The following is a 22,194-nucleotide window of genomic DNA, read 5'->3' on the forward strand; positions in this document are numbered from 1 at the left end:
AAGTGTAATTGAAAAGGAAACCCATAGTTCTCCAGTACAAAGTAGGATACTGACATGCTTATGCAAAACTTAGTAGTGTGCCTTGTCAAACTGAAAACATTATTCTAAGAAATATCATTATGCACTGCAAGAAAGAAAGTCCATTTGCTTCTGCTGCTTGATGCCTTTCTTCCACATATTCTGCAAGAGATACAAAGAAATGCCATTATTGCATTGACTTCACCGAAATAGCTGTGGGCAACTATGGCCTAATTCAAAGAAAAAGCAAATGAAATTTGTTTAGCCTTCTCCCTGAAATGTAGGGTTGCCAACCTCCAGGTGGAGGCCAGAGATCTCCTGCTATTACAATTGATCTTTAGGTGACAGAGATCAGTTCACTAGGAGAAAATGGCTGCTGTGGAAGGTGAACTCTATGGCATTATACACCATTGAAGCCCCTCCCCAAACCCTGCCCTCCTCAGGCTCCACCTCCAAAATCTCCAGGTATTTCTCAACTCAGAGCTGGCAACCCTGCTGACATGCCAATTCTCTAGGTTCAGGGAAGTTTTTTGTAAAGCACAATATTCAGTAATATGAGCCTCTGGCCACTTCCACATGGACTATATACCCCAGGTTTGATGCTTTTAGGAAGTTTTTTTTTCCTGTTTCTAAACAGTATTATGTTGCATTTGTGCACCTCCTGTGGGTTTCCCTGGCTTTTCCTCAGTCTCTCCCAAACCTGCTTTGCTCCAAAGTTTTGGGAACGACTGCAGCAAAGATTGGACAGCCATTTTTCCCACAGCAGCCATTTTGTCCCTTTGCCACTAGGGCACTTTTAAAAAAATCAGCAGTGGAATATTGTTATAGCAATATAACATTATGCATGCATGTAACTGGTTCTTTGAATTTCCAGCTTTCATTTAAAAACAAAAAGTAAGTCTCTAACACCTTTCATTGCAGAAATATAAGGAGAAAGGCATATCTCCACTAAAAAAAGGAGTTCCCAACTTACTTTTAAAAAATGTAAGCTGGTATTTCAGAGAACCTGTTACACAGATTGTTATTATGTTATATTGATATAACAATATTTAATTCTTTATTTTTAAAAACTGAGGTAACCTTGGTAGTGGCAACAGGATGGGGGAATGGCAGGTGCCAGGAGACTGAGGCAGGGAAACTATGGGGAGACTTGCTGTGTGGAAGCCCGACTGCTGCTGTGCTGTATTGGCAGAGGCAGCAGCAATGGGGAAACTACACAAGCTTACACATGTGGAAAACAGCTTTGTTGCAGTCTGAAGTACCATAGTTAGAAAAATATAAATTTACAATCTCTTGTGCTGTTTGTGAGACCTAACTTAATTTAAAGAACTACAGCCAACACACAAGTTACATAAATAATTTAAGTAACAAAACTATACTGAGGCTGCGCTTAGATGTCATACGTCACTGGGTTAAGGAAAAATGTACACAAGCCCAGCTAGTTGGTCACCTTGTTTAACTAAAAATAAATTTTTATAACAGAGTAGTCATCCGTACATCCAAGTGTCTAAAGCAAAGAATTGACTGAGCCCTGTAATCATATATCAAGTATTGCTCCTGTCTTGCCATTTTAATGTAGAAGATCTGAATGGGCAAGTGTCAGAGGAGAAGGAGGACAGACTTATTTTTATTCTGTTGGGGCACAGATCCAGTACTATCCATGGGTCTCTGGCTAGCCACTCAAAAGCCTTTTATGGAGGGACATTTCCCCGTGGTCATCCCCCCACACACACACTGCTTTGGGACTTCCTTTTGATTATGCATGCCTTTTGTGCCTGTCAGAGGTCACCTCGCTCTCCCCACTTGTTTTGCCCGTATTTTACAGATTCTGGCTAAAACAGCATCTGGAAAACATGGGCAAAATGCACGGGGAGAGCAAGGCAACCTCTGACAGGGGGGAAAGGCATGCATAATCAAAAGGAAGCCCCAAAGCAGTTGGTGGGGGTGACCGCAGGAAAACATCCTGCATAAAAGGCCATACTTTCTAGTTCCACATTTGCAATACACAGAGAGAAACTGATCTGATGGTATCCTGATGCATAACTGCTGAACTGGTAAAGTTAGTTGAAGCAGATATAAACAATCTCTCTGCAAAATACCTAGCAAATATGTCACAGTGATTGGTTCTTGTAGGTTATCCGGGCTGTGTAACCGTGGTCTTGGAATTTTCTTTCCTGACATTTCGCCAGCAACTGTGGCAGGCATCTTCAGTGTTACTACTCTGAAGATGCCTGCCACAGTTGCTGGCGAAACGTCAGGAAAGAAAATTCCAAGACCACGGTTACACAGCCCGGATAACCTACAAGAACCAATGAACTCTGACCGTGAAAGCCTTCGACAATATTATGTCACAGTGAGCTACTAAAGTCTTAGTTGCAGCAGATATAAACAATCTCCCTCCAAAATACCTAGCAAATATGTCACAGTGAGCTACTGAAGGTTCTGAATTTATGCCATTAGCGAAAGATGAAAAAACCATTCACCATTCATAACTGCTGGACAGCTTTGCAGAGAGGAAATTGTGGCAGAGAAGTATGACCATTCACCACTATCACCACCACAAAATAGGCATGAAAATATGCACTGAAACAAGTGAGATTCACTCTGAACTTCCTCTACCTATGATCTATTTATTTGGCTACATGCTTCATTGTCCACAGCTCCACAGTAAAACAAGGAGCATAATGGATTTGTGAGAATGAAGCGAGCATTTTTTACCAAACTGCTGGATCCCCTTCAAAGGTTCTGAATCCTCATTAATTTAATCTTTAACCAGTTGATTGTCAGTCCACAACAAAGAAATTACAGAACTATCCTTCACATCTGAACCACACTGTATTTGATCACTGCCAAAACCAAACTTAATGTATTACCTTCAATGTGTTTGGGACCAAGATATTATGGTTGTTAGGGCAGTGATGACCTGCACTAATGAATCATACCTTGACCTGCACTAATGAATCATACCTTACCCAGCCAGGTCTTGATAATGTATAACAGGTCAGCCCCTTCATCCTGGATGGTAGATGTTTCCCTATGGACCAAACTCACAAGACCACCTTTAGACCCAATAGTGTGCTGGCATAAATATCACGGTATTATTGGTTGAGAGAAGGACCAGAAAAGTGGATGAGTACTAATTTTCAGGCCCTCCCCAACTTGTTATCTGGTCTGCCATCCTATCATATCTTCCTCTGCCTGTACCTAAATGTATAGTAGCACCCCTCCCCCTTTTCCATGTCCCTGTCTTCCCAAGCACAAAACGATTTATAAAGCCCTACAAAACAATCCCATGGGATTGTTGGGTGCACAGAAAATAATGTCACATTCCCATCCCCAAACAAAGATGCACATTAAGATGGCAATTAGTAATCAAGCTACAAATACAGTGTGTTAGAATAATTTATTTTAAAAGTAAATAAATATTGTGTGCCAAAATGATGTGAGAGGGGAGCAAAACACTCACTTATACATTTTTCATGTTGCTGGGCAATTAACACAGCACTTTCCACAGCTCTCTAGCCACTCTGTTGTTAAAAAACACACACACCAAAGTAAATAAAAACCTTCTAAAACTAGCATGTCCACAGTAACATGCTGACAGAATTATTCAGGACAGGGAAATGATGTACCTATGGAATGGCTGCCTACACAGAAAGTAATGCCCCATTCCTACCCCCACTCCCCAAACAAGGCCATACATCAGAATCCAACTAGTGGATCCAATATATCTACTACCACAACCCCTGGCCACAAATCGTACAGTCACCCCACAGGAAATTATCTCTATTTACCCCATTTTAAAAACAATGTGCCCAAATTAAGTGGAAAGATACTCACCCATTCCACTCTGTCTCTCCATCTGATATTCTCCTCTATTCCATCCTCATGCTAGCCAAAAATGGTATTAGCCACATGTCCTGGTCTTCACAGGAGGATTCAATCAGTCACAGAAAGGTGGCACCCGTGTGTACTCAATCATGTGCTATGGCACCCAAACTATAATTGCCTGGGGACTTTTGTGAAATGTGCTAACACTCAGATTTGAATAAACAGTAGTGCCTTCTTGATGATAGCACCCAGTTTATAGAACTCCCTTCTCAGATAAATTCATCAGACACCTCCTTGAAAATTCTGAATATATTACTACAATAAAACTCACAAATAATATATCTTCTATGTACAATATCCACTTTTTCACATTGATCCCCTTCATTCTCAAACTGTCCATTTATGTACAATTATAAACAAGTGTTTTGCATTTATGTGCTGCTTTTGCATCTGTGCAAAGGGAAGTAGTTATCATCCACCACACCAGCCAGCTGACAAAGGTAACTGACAAAGGGAGCTTTGACTCTCAAAAGCTTATACCCCCAAAATCATGTTGGTCTCATAGAAGCTACTGAACACAAAACTAGCTCTTTTACTGCAAACCAACATGGCTACCCTCTGAAATCAGCCAACTGGTAACCATTGTCGGTATATGCTCAAATTTACTTATTTAATCCCTTACTATGTAATCCTCCCCTCCATCAAGTCTGTGTTGCCCTTCCCTGCAGCAGACCTTCCCTGCAATGGAGAACATACAAGGCCTCAAACTAGAGAACGAAAGAGTTATACCGCCTGATTTCTTCCCCTTTGCATATTCTGTGTTCTCTCACACTGCCTAAGTGGGTAGGGCTGCCAAGAGCCACAATGGGTCCCCAAAGATTCAATCTGCCCCCCGCATATGACTCAGACCAAAACTTAGAATCATAACAAAACAGATCACATGGCTTGCTGTTACCATGTATCTATAACAATAAAAAGATCTGTGTGTCCCTCTTACTGTCCATTTGTGGCAGGCATAACTCAAAAGAAAATAAAGCTAGGAGTATCAGAATTGGCCACCAGCTTCAGGATGATCATGGGAGTTCAAAAAATGAAAGGAATTGAAATATCCCATCTCATATTATCTCCAGACACACACACCCAATTGCTATTTGCAATAAAGTAACATAAAGTGATAAGAAGGTGTTGTGGAAAGGATAACAGAATCTTAAAACTCAAATAGAAAAGAGTAAGATAGTAAAGGTAAAGATAAAAAGTATAGAGGAGCTATAATAAAGATCCCAAATCCTTGCCTGGATTTCAGCATCCCTAATGACCAGAGAATGGCCTACATAAGATCACAGATCTCTGAGGGTTTGAGTGACGTTTACAGTGAAATGGGAGATGAGGAAGTAACAATTATGATTTATTTAAAGAACAAGCAAAGCAATGACTTGGACATAGCAGAAAATAGTTTTAAGAGCTTGAGGAAGAAACCTGAAGAGACTTATGCTCAAGTGGCAAGTAAACTAGACCAGTTGTTGAAACAGTGATTGACAGGAGCAAAAGCATAGAGTTGCCAAGACGGTTGCTAATTTTATAGGATTGGAGCAGTTTTATAGACTATTACCAACTGAATATTGCTGGCTGGTCCAAGACAAACAGCCAGAAGCCCTAACAAAAGCTGCAAAAATTATGGACCAGTTAGTGTGACTAAGGGGAGAACCCAGGAGAGGGGGTTCTCAGAAAAAAATATGTTAAAAGGAGCACCCAACAAACAGAACCTTATTGTCGAAGGCTTTCACGGTCAGAGTTCATTGGTTCTTGTAGGTTATCCGGGCTGTGTAATCGTGGTCTTGGTATTTTCTTTCCTGACGTTTCGCCTGCAGCTGTGGCAGGCATCTTCAGAGGAGTAACACTGAAGGACAGTGTCTCTCAGTGTCAAGTGTGTAGGAAGAGTAATATATAGTCAGAAGTGGGTTGGGTTTGAGCTGAGTCATTGTCCTGCAAAGTATTAAAGGTAATGTGCAAATCATTGTCCTGTAAGTATCAAGATAACGTGCTAATGAGGGTGTGGTATGTTAATGTGGAACCATTGTATCCTGAAGTGATCTGTTAACATGTGGAATCCAAGGCTAATCCGCATGGCTATTGTGGACTGTAGTCTTTGTTAGTCTGGAGGTTTTCAGGACAGGAAGCCAAGCCATATTCATTCTTAAACTCTCTTCTTTTCTGTTAAAGTTGTGCTGATGTTTATGAATTTCAATGGCTTCTCTGTGCAATCTGACAAAATAGTTGATAGAATTGTCCAGTCTTTCAGTGTCTTGGAATAAGACCCTGTGTCCTGTTTGGGTCAGTCCATGTTCAGCCACTGCTGATTTCTCAGGTTGGCCAAGTCTGCAGTATCTTTCATGTTCTTTTATCCTTGTTTGTATGCTGCGTTGTGTGATCCCAATGTAAACTTGTCCACAACTGCAAGGTATACGGTATACTCCTGCAGAGGTGAAGGGGTCTCTTTTGTCTTTTGCTGATCGTAGCATCTGTTGTATTTTCTTGGTGGGTTTAAACACTGTTTGTAGGTTATGTTTTTTTCAAAAGTTTTTCCATCCTATCAGTGACTCCTTTAATAAATGGCAAGAATACCTTTCCTATGGGAGATTGTTTTTCCTGAGTTTTCTGATTTTTGTTTGGTTTAATGGCCCTTCTGATTTCATTTCTGGAATAGCCGTTTGCTAGCAGTGCGTGATTTAGATGATTAATTTCTTCCTTGAGAAACTGTGGTTCACAGATCCGTCTTGCACGGTCCATTAATGTTTTGATTATTCCTCTTTTCTGTCGGGGACGGTGGTTGGAGTTTTTGTGTAAGTAGCGATCTGTGTGAGTTGGTTTTCTGTAGTCTACAAGACCACGGTTACACAGCCCGGATAACATACAAGAACCAACAAAAAAGAACCTTGCGTTCCTGACAGAAACCATACAGGAGGTGGTGGCAAAATGGCCAGAAACACCTCAGGGCAGAGAGGAAGAGACATGGAGGAAATGCTATCAGTGTAGGGAAAACAAAACACCTGAGGTTCAGTTGCCCCAGAATGAATAAAACAGGGAGGAAGTGCTATCAATGCGAGAAACAGGACACTGGAGTTACAATTGCCCCAGGCTGAATAAACAGACAGGTCCCAGTGCATCAAAGCAAGTAAACGTCATCAAACAAATACAGACTGCCATGGCCCCTAAACAATTAACAGAAATGGACACAGAGGGCTTAGAATGTTCAGAAGCCTCCGTGGAGAATCAGACACTGGAAGGACCAACTGCCACTTCAAGCACATGGCAGGCTAGAGTATGTGTAATCTTAACACCAGAGGAAATCATGGATCCCGATTACAGTGGACCAGTGGTAGAGGATGGACTACATTTATTAGCATGGAGGGATTCAGAGTCTGAGTTTAGTGTTGTCAAACCTCACTTGGTCAATTCAGAAAGCCTTGTTGAGGGGGAAATCATCATAATTAAAATGCTTGGAGATCTGCTTTCTGCTTACACATACATTATAAAGACTGAGATGGTCTTTGGGGGGGGGAGGGGTGCATGATGGAATCCTAACTCCAATGCTGTTAAGGGACTGACCTAGATAAACACATAGCTAGGGTAAATGTGACAGCTCGCTCCCAAAGCAAACTGCAGCAAGGGGCATCTATCAAAAATCATGGGGTAGGAACCCAAGAAATCTTGCAATGTAAAGAAACCTCTGAGGAGGGAATTAAAAACCAGGATGAGTTGAAGCGGACCAGCATGATTCCAACTGGGAAAGGGGGATCAGCTAAATTCATGGCTGAACAACAACTGGATGACATATTACAGTCCTTAAGAGACCTAGCTAATACAAACCTTCCTGACCTCACACCTGAACATCCTGTGAAGTTGATAGATAAACAGAGCGGATTACATCAAGAGTCTCTTGAGAAAGGAGGAAAAGCTGCCGTTAAACCAAATGAGCAGTTAGTGATGCCACAAAAATACACAATGGACTTGCTGAGGGTGGCAAATGCTAGTGCTTTTGCTGATCACCTTGGTGTGAATGGAAATAATAACAGGTTGAACCAAAATTTATATGGGCCAAACAATGAACAGAATATGGCAAGCATGTTAGCTGGTAAGTGTGACCCAGCATCCCACATTAAATTGGAAGTGAATTGCTTTTTAGTCTTTGAGATTATTTCCTCTGTGTGACAACAACTGAAACTTTGTAATACAGTATCTTGAACAGTCTGGTTGTGAACGGGAAAAAGAGAGGGACAAAAGAAGGAATAGAGAAGAAAGTGAAAAGGAAAATTGACCTCCTCAAATATATAAATACATCTTGAGAGTTGAACAATAATAAAGTTCATACAGAGGTCCTTGCAACATTACTGTCAAATAACAGTCAGATCAGCTTTATTGCAATAGACAGTGAGGCACCTTTTGTCCCTACACAAGGAAACACTAGAGAGGTGCTGGATGAGTTCACCGGGGATCTTCCAAAGAAGTATGAAGGAGGAGATCTTCTGTGTGGCTCACTGGAGGATGGAAACATGTCACACCTATATAGAGAGAGTCGCAGAAACCACGAAGCAGCTGAGTATTCCTGGTTGCAAAGTGAATGTGGCAGGTCTCATGTTATCAGGATCTACTGATTTGAAAGAGTAACCAAGACAGCCAGAAAGACATGATCTGCAAATATTATCTAATGTACAATACCTAGTTGACTTCCAGAGTGTGAAATCTCAAGGAGACAAGATCCTGACGCTACATTCAGTGAGGAGCAAGCATCCATCTACTGAGAAGGGCCAAAGCAGATCCCAGAGAGACTGAAGGGCATGAACCCTTTTGTGTCTACCAGCAATCATGCAGCCAAGACTAGAGACATGAATATTAAGGGGTTGAGACCATATTTCAATAAAGAATGGTGGGTTAGGATTGCATCTGTGGAGAAGGGGGAGGAGAAATGGTTATCGCCCATGAGCAATGAGCCAAGCACACATGAATTTACAAGTATGGGGGTGAAATTATATGCCATTCCAACCAGGATGCAGGTGAGCCTGGTGAAGTGTGTACCTGGATCTGCTAAGGATCTGCTTCCAGATAGCCCAGGACAAACTTGACACACTAGTCACCACAGAGATATGGACAGGGCCAATTTAACTTATACTCCTCTCTATCGGATAACAGGAATCTATCTAAATAGAAAGCTGATTCCGAGAAAACCACATTGGGCAATGGTGGATGAAGGCTGCCTGTGTGTGTGTAAAGTGCCTTCAAGTCGCAGCCGACTTATGGCAACCCCTTTTTGGGGTTTTCATGGCAAGAGACTAAGAGAGGTTGTTTGCCAGTGCCTTCCTCTGCACAGCAACCCTGGTATTCCTTGGTGGTCTCCCATCCAAATACTAACCACTAAATACTGCTTAGCTTCTGAGATCTGACGAGATCAGGCTAGCCTGGGCCATCCAGGTCAGAGCGAAGGCTACCTAGCCTTAACTAAATTAAAGCAATCCCAAAGGGGGAGGAAAATTCACCCTTCACACTGACCACTTCCCATTGTGTTGATTGCACCATACTACAAATAAGCATAGCAAATTGCTGCACTGGAATCTGTTGCTTCAAAAACTTTGACTTCAACCTGGTGTATAGGACAAGTCATAAAATGTAATAACAGAGGCCCTCTCCAGGAAGGGAGAAGAACAATTATGTAAATAATATAACGTGCAAGTATTCTGTCGTAAGGTTTAAATGTGTTTAATGTGTTCCACACACACACACACACACACACACACAGGGAAACAAACAGTTGTATTTCTAGTGCATATAAATATATAAATGTGAAATGAATAAGCTAAAATGTGTATTTATCACTTAAATAGGTAAGGACAGAAAAGGTGCAGTTTAAATTGATCTGAACAAAGTAGAATAAACTTTTAAAGTGCATAGTCCTCAATGAGAAGGTAAGAAATAATTGTCACCAGTGGAAACCCTGGAAGGCCTCCACTTATGACTATGTCTTGGGGGAAGGGTGTGTGACAAACAGGTTAGGTCCTGCCTCTCCCTGGGCATGACCAATGGGAGCTGACGGAATCTTGGTGAGTTGACAGTTGGAAAAGAGCAGTTAAGACTTGACAGTTGACAGTTAGGGAGTTAAAGAGGATAAAGACCTGTGTTGTTCAGCATCTTTATAAATGATCTGGATGAAGGAATGGAGGGGATGCTTATTAAATTTGCAGATGATACTAAATTGGGAGGGGTAGAAAATATGGTAGAAGATAGAGTCAAGCTACAGAATGATCTTGACAGGCTTGAAAACTGGACTAAAACTAATAAATGAATTTCAACAGAGACAAATGTAAAGTTCTGCATTTAGGTAGGAAAAATCAAATGCATAATTATAGGATGGGGGAGACTTGGCAGTAGTATGTGCGAAAAGGATCTAGGGGTTTTAGTAGACCATACACTGAACATGCATCAGCAGTGTAATGCCGTAGCTAAAACAGCAAATGCGATTTTGGGCTGTATCAAAAGAAGTATATTGTCCAGATCATGCAAAGTGATGGTAATGCTTTACTCTGCTCAGGTTAGACCTCACCTAGAGTATTGTGTTCAGTTTAGGGCACCACAATTTAAGAAGGATGAAGACAAGCTTGAATGTGTCCAGAGGAGGGCAACGAAGATGGTGAGGGGTCTGGAGACCAAGTCGTATGAAGAAAGGTTGAAGGAGATCAGTATGCTTAGCCTGGAGAGGAGATGACTGAGAAGTGGTATGATAACGTCTTCAAGTACTTGAAGGGCTGTGATATAGAGGATGATGTGGAGTTGTTTTCTGTTGCCCCAGAAGGTCGGACCAGAACCAGGCAGCAATTTTCCTACAAGCCAGATAGGCCAGGGATCCTGGAGGGATTTTTTTGCCCTCTTGTGGGCATGGAACAGGGGTCACTTGGTGGTGGGGGAAGGTAGTTGTGAATTTCCTGGATTGTGCTGGGGTTGGACAAGATGACCCTGGAGGTCCCTTCCAGCTCTATGAGTCTATGATTCTAAGAGTATATCTGACTGAATGAAGCTGAGGCAAAGAGCAGCTTAAAGGTAAAGGTAGTCCCCTGTGCTGACCCATGGAGTGACGTCACATCACGACATTTACTAGGCAGACTATGTTTACGCAGTGGTTTGCCACTGCCTTCTCCAGTCGTCTATACTTTACCTCCAGCAAGCTGGGTACTCATTTTACCGACCTCAGAAAGATGGAAGGCTGAGGCAGTCTTGAGCCTGCTACCTGAAACCGACTTCTGCACAAACTCAAGTTGTGCTCAAAGCTTTAACTGAAGTACTGCAACTTAGCATTCTGTGCTATGGGCCTTTCTTAGCTTAAAGCTAAATGGGGGGGGGAGTCAATTTGTAACAAAAGATATTCAAATACTGGAATGGGGAAACAGTTCAAGGGAAAAGAAACATTGTAACAGTTACCTTACTTTCCTCAGGTTATGTTCAAATCATAAATAAAAGGTAACTCCTTTTTTGTTTAACCTGGTGGGTTGTCTCTCTCAGGGAAAGAAACACACACACACTAGTGCAGAGCTTGCACTAGATATGAATAAATGGTGGCAGCGTATGAATGGAATAATGTATGAGCCCCCAACCCCAATAACTCAGTGAAATGTTTGATTGAGGGCCTATTATTAAAGGGGGCTGGGCTACCTTGTCTGCTAATGTCTCTTGTGAGTGAGAGAGAAGACCTGAGAGGTGAAATGGTCATGGCTCGCTAGAGATTTTAAAGGGACCAGAAGGGTAGTGACCTGTGATGACCTGACCTACTTGTAACTATGAACCGACGTGAGTGAGAGTGAGAGTGAGTGAGTGAGTGAGAGAGAGAGAGAGAGAGAGAGAGAGAAAGAGAGAGGTTGCTGAGGGTAGCAGGCACTCTGTGTGAGTGGAAAGGGGTGTCACATAAAGTGGTAAGGGTTTCTGTTTGTGGCAGGAATAACTTTTTAGAAAATAAAAAAACCCTGAAAATTGTTTGAAAATTGGCCACCAACCTCAGGATGATGATGGGAATTGCAGTGCCAAAAATGAAGGGGTCAAAACATCCTGGACCAGGTTATCTCTACAATAGGCAACATGTAATAAGAGAGCTTTTAAGCAACCTGCCATGTGACTCTAATACTCGAATCCCCAATCTGACACAGAAGGTTGCAGAGTAACACAATCTCAGGGTTGCTGTGGGGATAAAATGGAGGACACAAGAACAATGGAAGCTGCTTTGGGACCTCACTGGGCAGGAAGATGGGATATTACATTTATTATAAATCTGATTTTGCCTACAGTTCACCCAAAAATATTATTGCTATTACTTCCATCAAATATCGCTGCAACTCTTTTGACGGAAGGAAGAATGACACATTCAGTAATCACATCACTGTTACATATTGTGAGTGCAGTGATCAGAGGGAATCCCCTAGGATCTACAGAAGCCATCATAATTATATAAAAGACGGAGCAGCCTTCCTTTCTCTTTGCAGCCAAGCGGTTTCTGCCAAAAATGCCCTCCTTATCTACTCAGTTTGCACAGCCTTTACTTCTCAATATTTCTATCGCTATGAGTTTAATTTTGTAAGTTTATATTTATACACACACATTATACATCTGTCTACCAATATAGGATACACTTCCAACACCAGATGAAGTGGGCTCTATGTCACAAAAAACTTATTATAATAAATATTTAGTAAGTAAATCAGTAAGAAATCTATTTCACTTTACCCTTGTACTTTTATGTAGAATAAAATCAGAGGAAAAATGGGTTATGTAGTGATGCTGGAAGAGATGTCTTGGGATCCCGAGGACTGATTTTGCTGGCATTTTTTTAAAGATCATATCATTTGTCATATAGTGTGAAACTTAATGCCTACAGCAGCAAAGTAACATTTACAAAAAGATACTAGATGTCACACCAATATAGTAATAATAACCCACTACTTAAACAGAGTTTAAAATGTAATTAAAGAATGTGAAAGAAGGAAAAAGGAAAAAAGGAGTTCTATCTTATGTTGCACATTTATAACCACTAAAACAGATTAATATTCCATTACTATACTTGTAAAGGGTAGATGGGGAGCATCCTTTTACTGCTTTGATAGATCACAGGAAAATATTAACTTGGCCTTCCCCCTTTTCTGTTCATAATATTAGCAAAGGTTTGCTGCTATACTACTGTTAGGTACATTCTAAGTTGCCAAACAGAATAGGAATGAGAAGGAGCTGAGACCAAGACTTGAAAATAAGGGGACAGGCAAATTAGACAGTAGGGGGAAAGAGAAATGAAGGCAGACTATGAAAGGCAGAGAGTGAAATAAAGGAGAAATGCATGGAAAAGAGAAAGAAAAATTTAGGAGGATGGGAGGTTGTTTTATTTTGCTACAATACACTAACAGAACTAGCTGAGCAGACAAAACCACAGAAATGGGCAGAAGGAAGAGGGAAACAGATTGCTGGAAACAAGGACTTCGTTAGGAGGCTGCAGCCTCACAATGACTGTAGCAGCCATGAGATGTGCTGGATGGTCGTGCCTTGCTCCAATGCTGCCTTGGTTGATGGGTTTAGAAGCATTTTACTATAGGCAAGTTTTTTTCTCAGCCTCAAGTAGTAAACTTTGCAGAAAGGCAGGGCCAGCAGATAATCAGAGATACTGCTGTTTGCTCAGTCTCCCCTGTACTGCATTAAAAGTAAAATAAACTGAAATGCGATTGCTGAATGCAGCATGAACCTGTCTTCACAGGCCCTTGGGATTATTTGGGGTACCTGAATTTTGTACCCCTATTCCCCACCCCAGCAACCCTGTGAGCAGGGATACTTCATCCTGCCTGACCAGCTCCAGGTCCTCCTTCAATAGGCCACTCTTTCAATCTCATCCCAGGGCGGGCTCCTCCCCTCAACCTTTTCATCCAACCAGGAAGTGACCTGAAACCCCATCTCAGGGCCAAATGGGATGTGTGCACAGCCATTTCAGCACTTTAAAAGGAGTGGCGGGGTGGTGCACTTCATCCCACTGCACTATGGGCCCAATCAGGATTAGGTCCCCACAACATTTTAAAATTGGCAGCATTTAAAAATAAGTCAGACCCATGGACACAGTTGCATCCAGTTTGGCTGTCAGCTGTGGCATCCTCCTGGATTGGTCCTTCCCCGGGCAGGGCTTGATGATGTGATGGGCTCCACCTGGCTGCCAAATTCCATTACTTAACCCAACGTCTGTAGCCCCACCTTGCTGGTTTTGAGTGCATCCAGGCTAGACTGAAGCGGCTGCCAAGCCGCATATGGCTCATCTCAGCTGAGGTGAATTGTGCCTGTAAGGTTGGGACACAATCTGTTGCCAAATAAAGTATCCTAAGGAACTGCCTGTGTCCTTACTTCTGAAACTTTCTTGAGCTTCTAGTATGTAAGACTGTAATTAACCAGTATCATATACATCTCAAACTATCCTGTAAATGCACTGCTTTCCTTCCAGTTCTGCATCAGCATTCTCTTGCTTCACAGGGAATCCACACTAGGATTAAGCTGCTGATCTTCTACCTCAGGAAGAGGAGTAAGAGGAAACTGCAGCAGTTGAATGTGATGGCAGATGTTTCTTGGTTAGCAGCTGCTAACCATTTCACAGAAATACTTCCCTCAGGGTTGCTCATGTGACCTCTTCCCCCCTCCATAAGGAGATCCATGGTGCTGATTAATGATAAAAATATAAGCTCATGCAAACAGTCCACCATAGGGCAAAGGAATGATGACAAGTGATATAAACAAAATGTAGCACAGTTATATAAGCAACACAATGCCTTCCCCAGCACACTAATTACAATTCCCCAGCAACATTTACTGTATACATATTTACAATCCATTTTGCAACTTTTGATAAAAAGTTACAATTTGAGTGGAGTTCACCTATCACTAGATGAAACCTGTTTTACAAAGTCATTTTGGAGTGGCATAATTACAGTATTGTATAAGCTATTCCTTTATCGTTTCCTCACATTTTTATCTGTCCTTCCTCAAAGGAGCTTAAGGCAGCATCATGGTTCTCTCCTCCATTTTATCCTCATAGCAGCTGCCAGAACATGTGTAGCCCCTGACAGGGCAAATAGCTCTGGGGCAGAGGGAGGGCTGAAGTCACCCCCCTTTGCACTTCATTCCCAATCCCAAATCAGGGCCTGCAAGTTAAAAAATCATAACATGTTGTTTGGCCCAATAGATTAGTCTAAGAGAGTGGGGGAGCTTCTTGATTACTAGGCGATTTGAACCCATATGATTTATGATGCATTTTTATGAGGTGAAAGGCATCATAGCTGTGGAAACATATGGTGATAGAAGTGATAAGAAATGATAGGTGTGATTGTGGAATGGAGTCCAAAGGAGAGACAGAGAAACAGAAGGAAGTTGGAGAGAGACACAGGGAAAGGAGCAGGAGGAATGAACAACAGAGGAGGAAAGGGTGTTAAGAAGGGGACCCAAGGTCAAACCAAGATGTCCAGACTCAGCTGAAGCCAACCAAGGTTGAGGCAGGTGGACAACTAGGGAGATATAGACTTCAGCTGAACCACTGCTCAAAATCCAATTGCTAATCATTCATACACAGAGCAAGGGGGAGAGATTGATCCAAATACACATATTGAGTCAGGGGACTGGGTCGAATCCAGAATAGATGTATTTGAAGGGTCTTTCTTGGTGTGGATGTCAGAATATTTATTTTTTGAAACAGTAGAGGGGAAATTCTAATTTTATTTTGAGGGGCAAACTATTTTTTGTGAGATCTTGACTGAATAATGTTTGGAAGGTAGCATGTAAATTAACTAAACATAATAAATAAAAATAAAACAACCTTGATGGGAAATGATGGTATGACCACACTCTTTAGACCTGACAATTTTGCTTTAGACCTGACAATTTAAAGTTTCCTGAAAGCTTCATCTGTTTAAAAATTGAAAATGCTCTTGATTTAAATGGGGAGATTCTCACTTCTGGTTGATCAGAAGTGCACCATACTTAGCATTGCTGTTGATAGATAATTTTACAACTTTTCCCTAGAAGACTCTGGTTAGGTCCTCTCCACTTTTTTCTTTTCATCACTGCTCACTGAAGGAGGTAATTCCACAGAAATTATTAATACTGCCCAATGAGGGCTTCAGACAAATTACATTATTATTCAAAGCCTGTTACCAGAAAACCAGGCACGCTTGATTATCTCCAGCATCAATTGTGAAAGTATGATTATTTAACATTTGTTTGGAAGTTAGATACATTTGTTGATGAATAAAGCACTTCAAGTATGAAAGAATAGGGTCACCTATGACAAATTGTGCAAGTTTGTTTTATTAAGTAACACTGACAGTGAAAGGATGAAACAATAGCCCTGAATTTTACAGAATTTGATGAAATAGTGTATATAACCTTGTTTAGATAAAGGTTAAAAGCACTTAGTGTTGTAAGCCAAAAGAATTAGCCAGAGAGATATATATTCAGTAAGATAATCATATCTGCTACAAAACAGCATTAATCCCCATTGCAGCTCTTCTGGTTTATGAAGATACTTTCAATGAACACAAGATGTAGAAAAGAAGGAAGCATCTATATGTCCAAACTAGTTCTAGAGACGAGCCTAGAAGTAATTAATAACCTCCTGAAATCAGCACCATCTGAAGCAGCTCCACACCTAACACACAAACCTGGCTTTATCAGAAATCACCATCATATTCTGAGAAGTGATCCTTCCTCTTTTAAAATATTTTTTATTGTTATGTAACATCCCACCTGAGGAGTACTTCTGGTGAACTTGAAAGTTTGCACATGGTTATGTGTCCTTTGGTTGGTTCTATTAAAAGGTATTATGGGGACTGTGTTTTTGTTGTTGTTGGTGTTTTGGGGGGTCTTGAATTTTACTTTTGGACTGACACATCTGCTAATAATTCCTTTCTGCATTAATAAGCACAGATAGTGAACACTGGTGAAGGTAGAAAATGACCACATTTGGCCCAATCTTTCTGGCAGCAGGTAGAGAACAGCCCTGTTCTATTCAGTCTGCAAACTGTAAATTGTAATTTATTTTTCATAGACTACTTAGCAATATTTCATGGTGGCTTTACACACATAGCTATCGATTGCATAGTATTTTTATCTAAAGGAATAAAGCAACTCTATTTCAACAACTATTTTAAAAACTGTGTACTAACTTGGCAGCTGACATCCATTCCAGCCTCTAGAAGCACTTGTACAACAGCTTTGTGGCCATTACGTGCAGCGAGGTGCAAAGGGGTATGTTTCCTTGTGTTACAGCTCATCAAGTTTGGATATGCATTGATTATCATCTTTACCACTCGCAGACGGCCATATAGGGCTGCCAAATCCAATGGAGTCTCTAATTTGTTGTTTCTTATTGTAGGATCTGTTAGTTCATCCAGCAGAACAGCTACCACTTCTGAGTGTCCATACTGTGCTGCACAGTGCAAAGCTGTTTCATTTTCATTGTTCTGTTACAAGAAAAAAATAATAAAAATACATTGTCAAAATCTATACAGCACTTACATAAAGTCTTTCTACACAACTTGTTTGAGCATATCAAAGTAGATAAAATGAATATTATTTCATTACTGAATTTCACTAAATGCCTCTAAACCAGATAGTTTAGGAAACACAGCTATCTTTCTCTATTAATTGATGATTATTTCCTTTTACTGGAGAAGACACAAACATTTATCATTTGTGAGCCTCATTTGAAGACAAGCTATTGCATCCTTTGCCCAAGCCATTAATGAAAGAAGCCCCAACATACATTTGTCCTTCTAAAACTTAATTTTGTTTAAATGACCCCAAAAGCTATTGAGAAATTTAAATGTATAGAAATACAGCAACATTACCACAAATTAGCTGAACCAAGCCAATCTGGACAAAGAATTTTAGGCCACATATTGAATAATCAAAACAGACATTTGTTGATGGATCATCAAGAGTTTCATGCTGAGTGATTTGTTAATGACATTTCTTCAGTACCAACTGAATAACAGGAAGCTAGCATGGATCGAAAGATTTCATTGCTTGAATGGAAGACACTTTCACATCATAGAGTTTCACTATTTTTTTCCTGTCTACATAGCTCCTGGAAAAGCCACACCAGAAGACCCCTTGGCCACATATTGAGGTATACTGGCGATTACGAATGGGACAGAAATCATGGCAAACCCCCTTCCCGCTACAAGTGTACTGGGATCTCTGGGTCCAAACCAATTATTGGACAGTTCTACCTAAATATAAAAAAAACACAACTCTACATTGTTGCATAGTGCTCCCCCAAGAACAGTGTCGCTTATATCCCAAGATCCTTTGGCTTTCACAAGCCAGAGATGAAAGAAAATGCATCAAGTTTGATATTAAAACAGAATCTCATAATTAAGGCTGGAACTCTCCTAGGTGCTTTCAAGAGGAAGTAGCTAACTGTCTAAATGCTCCTAGAGAACATCAAAGCTCTCGTGTTTAAACCTCCAGAGCACCTGACACTGTTTGTCAAGAATGACCCAGGTCTGCAGGGCAATAACCAAAGCTCTCAAATGTCAACTTTGCAATGCAGCTCCCAGATGATTCGGTCATAAATCCCAGGAAGAGTCATCAGTCCATTCCCTGGTTTATGTCAGCAAATCTGAATCAAGATTGTCACCCATTCTAATACAATCACCTACAATCAGAGCCATCATAGGAACCCCCCAGCACATTTCCTGTGTACCTTCATGTCCCCCCTTCTACCATAAGAGGGCTGAACTATCCTATCACACCTCAGATCCTAGGTTCACATCAATGGAGTCTAAGATCCCAAGGCTACACCGATCAGAGCGTAACCAAAAGTATGTACCTATTTTCTGAAGCTTTGGTCCAATGCCATCACATATCCTAGTTCTGCACCAAGCTAAGGCAATAGCATGGCTTCTTCATTGGCATGCAGATAAATCCAGGTACATTAAGAACATCTCAAGCATTCCATCTTTACAGATGGCTCATCCTCCAGCACCTTCTTCTATCACTACAAGTCATCAGAGCCTTCATTTTAAAGACAGGCAGAGTATGATTTCTTATCTCCTATTATGCTTTCCTTTCTGAATTTACCTTCATGTCCTTTTACCCATTCATCGCACACTTAGCTTCTCCATTCCCTGTTCGAACCACTTGGCTCTACTGCCAGCTAGTCTTCCCTTTCCTATTTTTATCTTGGTCAGGGATTCCACCCTTCCTGCCTGAAACTCCTTTCCTGCTTATCCCAGATGACAGACATCATGGTGGAATATGAGCCCTGTGGTCACAAGATCTGGGTTGTATGGGAACTTGATATACTGACCCTAGGCCATTTCCATCAGAATGGGGAATCAAAGTTGGCAGGGCCGGAAGGGGGCTATAAGGATACAATCCGTGCCCTCTGACTTGATCTTCCCCCAAACCCTGGTAAGTAGTGGAATTTGGGGAAAGGCATAACAAAGAATTTCCTGCCAACAAATCTGGAAGGCGTCACCCATGGATCACATTTTATATCCCTCATGTGAACAGAAGGCCTTCATGTTGTCCTGGATGGCAAATAGGTCAATTTCTGGAATACCCCACTGTGCAAAAATGGGGCCTAAGTATATATCTTTGATGGACCATTCGGGATTGGTGACACAGAACCTGCTCAACAAGTCTGCCTATGAGTTGTGAATGCCCAAAATGTTGATAGCATGAATGGATGCTTGGGTGCTTCACAGCCCAGTGCCAAATAATTGTGGTGTCCTGGCATAGGTGCCTGGAGCTTATGCCCCCCTTGCTTGTTCAAGTGAAACATAGTTGTTGTATTGTCCATTTGGATTAGTACAGACTGATTACGGAGGATATTTGAAAAACAGATAAAGACATTTCTGACCACTCTGAGTTCCAAGACATTGATGCATAAAGGGCTTTCAAGTGAGGATCAAATTCCCTGAATCGATAACCCCTGACAATGTGTCCCCTATCCCCTCATGGAAGCAATGGTTGTTAAGGTAATGTCATGGTGTCTTACCCCAAATAAAATATTCTGAAGTAAATTGGATCTCAGTGCCCACCAGAAAAGTGATCTGACAACAGGTCTAGCGTTGGAGAACTTCCTCTACTGAGAGAGTAGACCAGGTCTGAATTGTGAAAGAAACTGGAGTGGGGCATGGAGAGTCTAGCTAAGGACAATACTGCTGTAGTGGAGGACATTAATCCCAACAGTTTCTGTATGTCATTGGCCCTTTGGAAACAGTTTTGCGCAAAGCTAAGGGCCATGGATCTAATAATATTCACCCGTTCTGGGGGCAGAAAATATTTAGCTGACCTGGAATCCAGAAGGGCACCTATGAATTGGCTAGATCCAGGTGTTAGCCTGGATTATTCCCAATTAACAACCAAGCAGAGATCCCTGCAATTTGAAGGGTAATAACCAGGTGATTCAAAAGCTCCTCCTTAGAAGGGGAGACCAGTAACATGTCATCAAGTTAAGGGTAAACTGTGCACCCCGCAATCGCAGGTGGGCAACAACTGGCATCATGCACTCCATAAAAACTCTGGGGGGCAGTAGCCAGGCCAAAGGGTAAAACCATGTATTGATACACCTCATCTCCATATTGAAAACAAAGGAACTGAGGGAAGGGGGAGCAGCTGTGCTGGAGCATGTGACCATTTTGGTGAGAACGGCTCACAATGGCTCCAGTGTGTTGCGCTCCCTAGGGAATTTTTAGCTGTAGAACATCTCTGGTGACAAATATGTACAACACAAATATACAAATATTTCACAATTAATTGAGTAACTTTGCCAGCATTTTATAAATACAATATTTAAAAACTAAGGAAAAATACAATAAATGTTTAAAAGATTAATTAAAATACCACTACATGCCTAGCTATTAGAATTCCAGTTTATGTTTTTATGAATTAATTATATCACTTTGAGGTAAAGTGCCCATGTTAATTTAGCTTTTTTGAAGAATAATCTATTTGAATAAATGGAAATGCAAATACACTTTGCATTTGTATTAAATCCTAAAAACTGTAAAACAGTCAGAAATCCCCTGCAAAACACCTTGCCTCAGATATTTATATTAATTTGGATATCAGAAAATGGGCTATATTACAAGAGACGTAGCTCTTCTCATATATGATATATATGTAAACCAAATTTCTTAACATTATTATATTACATGTGTCAATTTAATTGATTAATTATTGCTAATAAAAAAAAGTTGATTCAGAAAGTAGAACATCAAGTATTGTAACAGAAATGGAAATATAATGTAGAAGACAAGACTCACTAGAATAAACATGTACAAACTGAACAGTTATGCTGTATACAGTATAACAATGGCTTTTACCAAATTAAATTACAATCCTCCTTTCTCATGCAAAAAAATTGGAAAAAAATGTTTCAAACACTTAAGCTACAATTACCGTATATACCCATGTATAAGCCGACCCGCGTATAAGCCAAAGTGCCTAATTTCTCCCCAAAAATGGGGAAAAATTAGGCACCCGCGTATAAGCCGAGGGTCGGCTTATAACCCCTCCCCCCCCCCGCAGGCTTACCTGACAGGGCTCCCGGCAAGGCGGAGGTGGCGGCGGCCTCCCGCAGGAGGCTTCCAGGGCGGGGGGAGCCAGGCGCGCCCGGCGGTGGAGGCCGCAGCCGGCTTCCCCTGGCCCTTCCAGGGCGGGGGGAGCCAGGTGCGTCCAGCGGCGGCGACCACGCAGCCTTGCAGCGGCCGCAGCAGGCTCCCCCTGGCCCTTCCAGGGCGGGGGGAGCCAGGCGCGCCCGGCGGCGGCGGCTGCGCGGCCTTCTAGTGGCCGCAGCCGGCTCCCCCTGGCCCTTCCAGGGCGGGGGAGACAGGCGTGCCCGGCGGCGGAGGCCGCAGCCGGCTCCCCCTGGCCCTTCCAGGGCAGGGGGAGCCAGGCGCGCCCGGCGGCGGCTGCGCGGCCTTGCAGCGGCCGCAGCAGGCTCCCCCTGGCCCTTCCAGGGCAGGGGCCGCCGGTTGCACCCGGCGGCGGCCGCGCAGCCTTGCAGCGGCTGCAGGAGGCCCTCACAGGGCACTCCTGGCCAGGAGAAGCTGCATGGGCCAGGCAACGGTGGCGGCGGCGATGGCGGCGGCGGTAAGTTGCCCCCTCCCTCTTCCCTGCTCCCTCCTCCCCCCTCCCCTCCCCTACCGTATTGACCCGCGTATAAGCCGAGGCCGGCTTTTTCAGCCCTTTTTTTGGGCTGAAAAACTCGGCTTATACGCGAGTATATACGGTAATAGTGTCAACACTTATGAACAAATTTATACAAATTTGACTATCCCTACA

The 22,194-nt window shown here is 42.1% G+C and overlaps 1 protein-coding gene across 11 annotated transcripts in view; it reads right to left on the reverse strand.

Moving 5' to 3' along the window:
• The window catches only part of ANKS1B (ankyrin repeat and sterile alpha motif domain containing 1B), a 432,983-nt gene that overhangs the window by 372,370 nt on the left and 38,419 nt on the right, over positions 1 to 22,194 (reverse strand). For all 11 annotated transcript variants that reach the window (XM_056845975.1, XM_056845973.1, XM_056845974.1 and 8 more), the window contains one exon: positions 17,061 to 17,357. In XM_056845975.1, the coding sequence (XP_056701953.1) occupies positions 17,061 to 17,357 (297 nt within the window). The remainder of the gene's footprint in view (positions 1 to 17,060; positions 17,358 to 22,194) is intronic.

The sequence above is a fragment of the Euleptes europaea genome, chromosome 3 (genome assembly GCF_029931775.1).
Source record: "Euleptes europaea isolate rEulEur1 chromosome 3, rEulEur1.hap1, whole genome shotgun sequence".
NCBI classification, from domain to species: Eukaryota; Metazoa; Chordata; class Lepidosauria; order Squamata; family Sphaerodactylidae; genus Euleptes; species Euleptes europaea.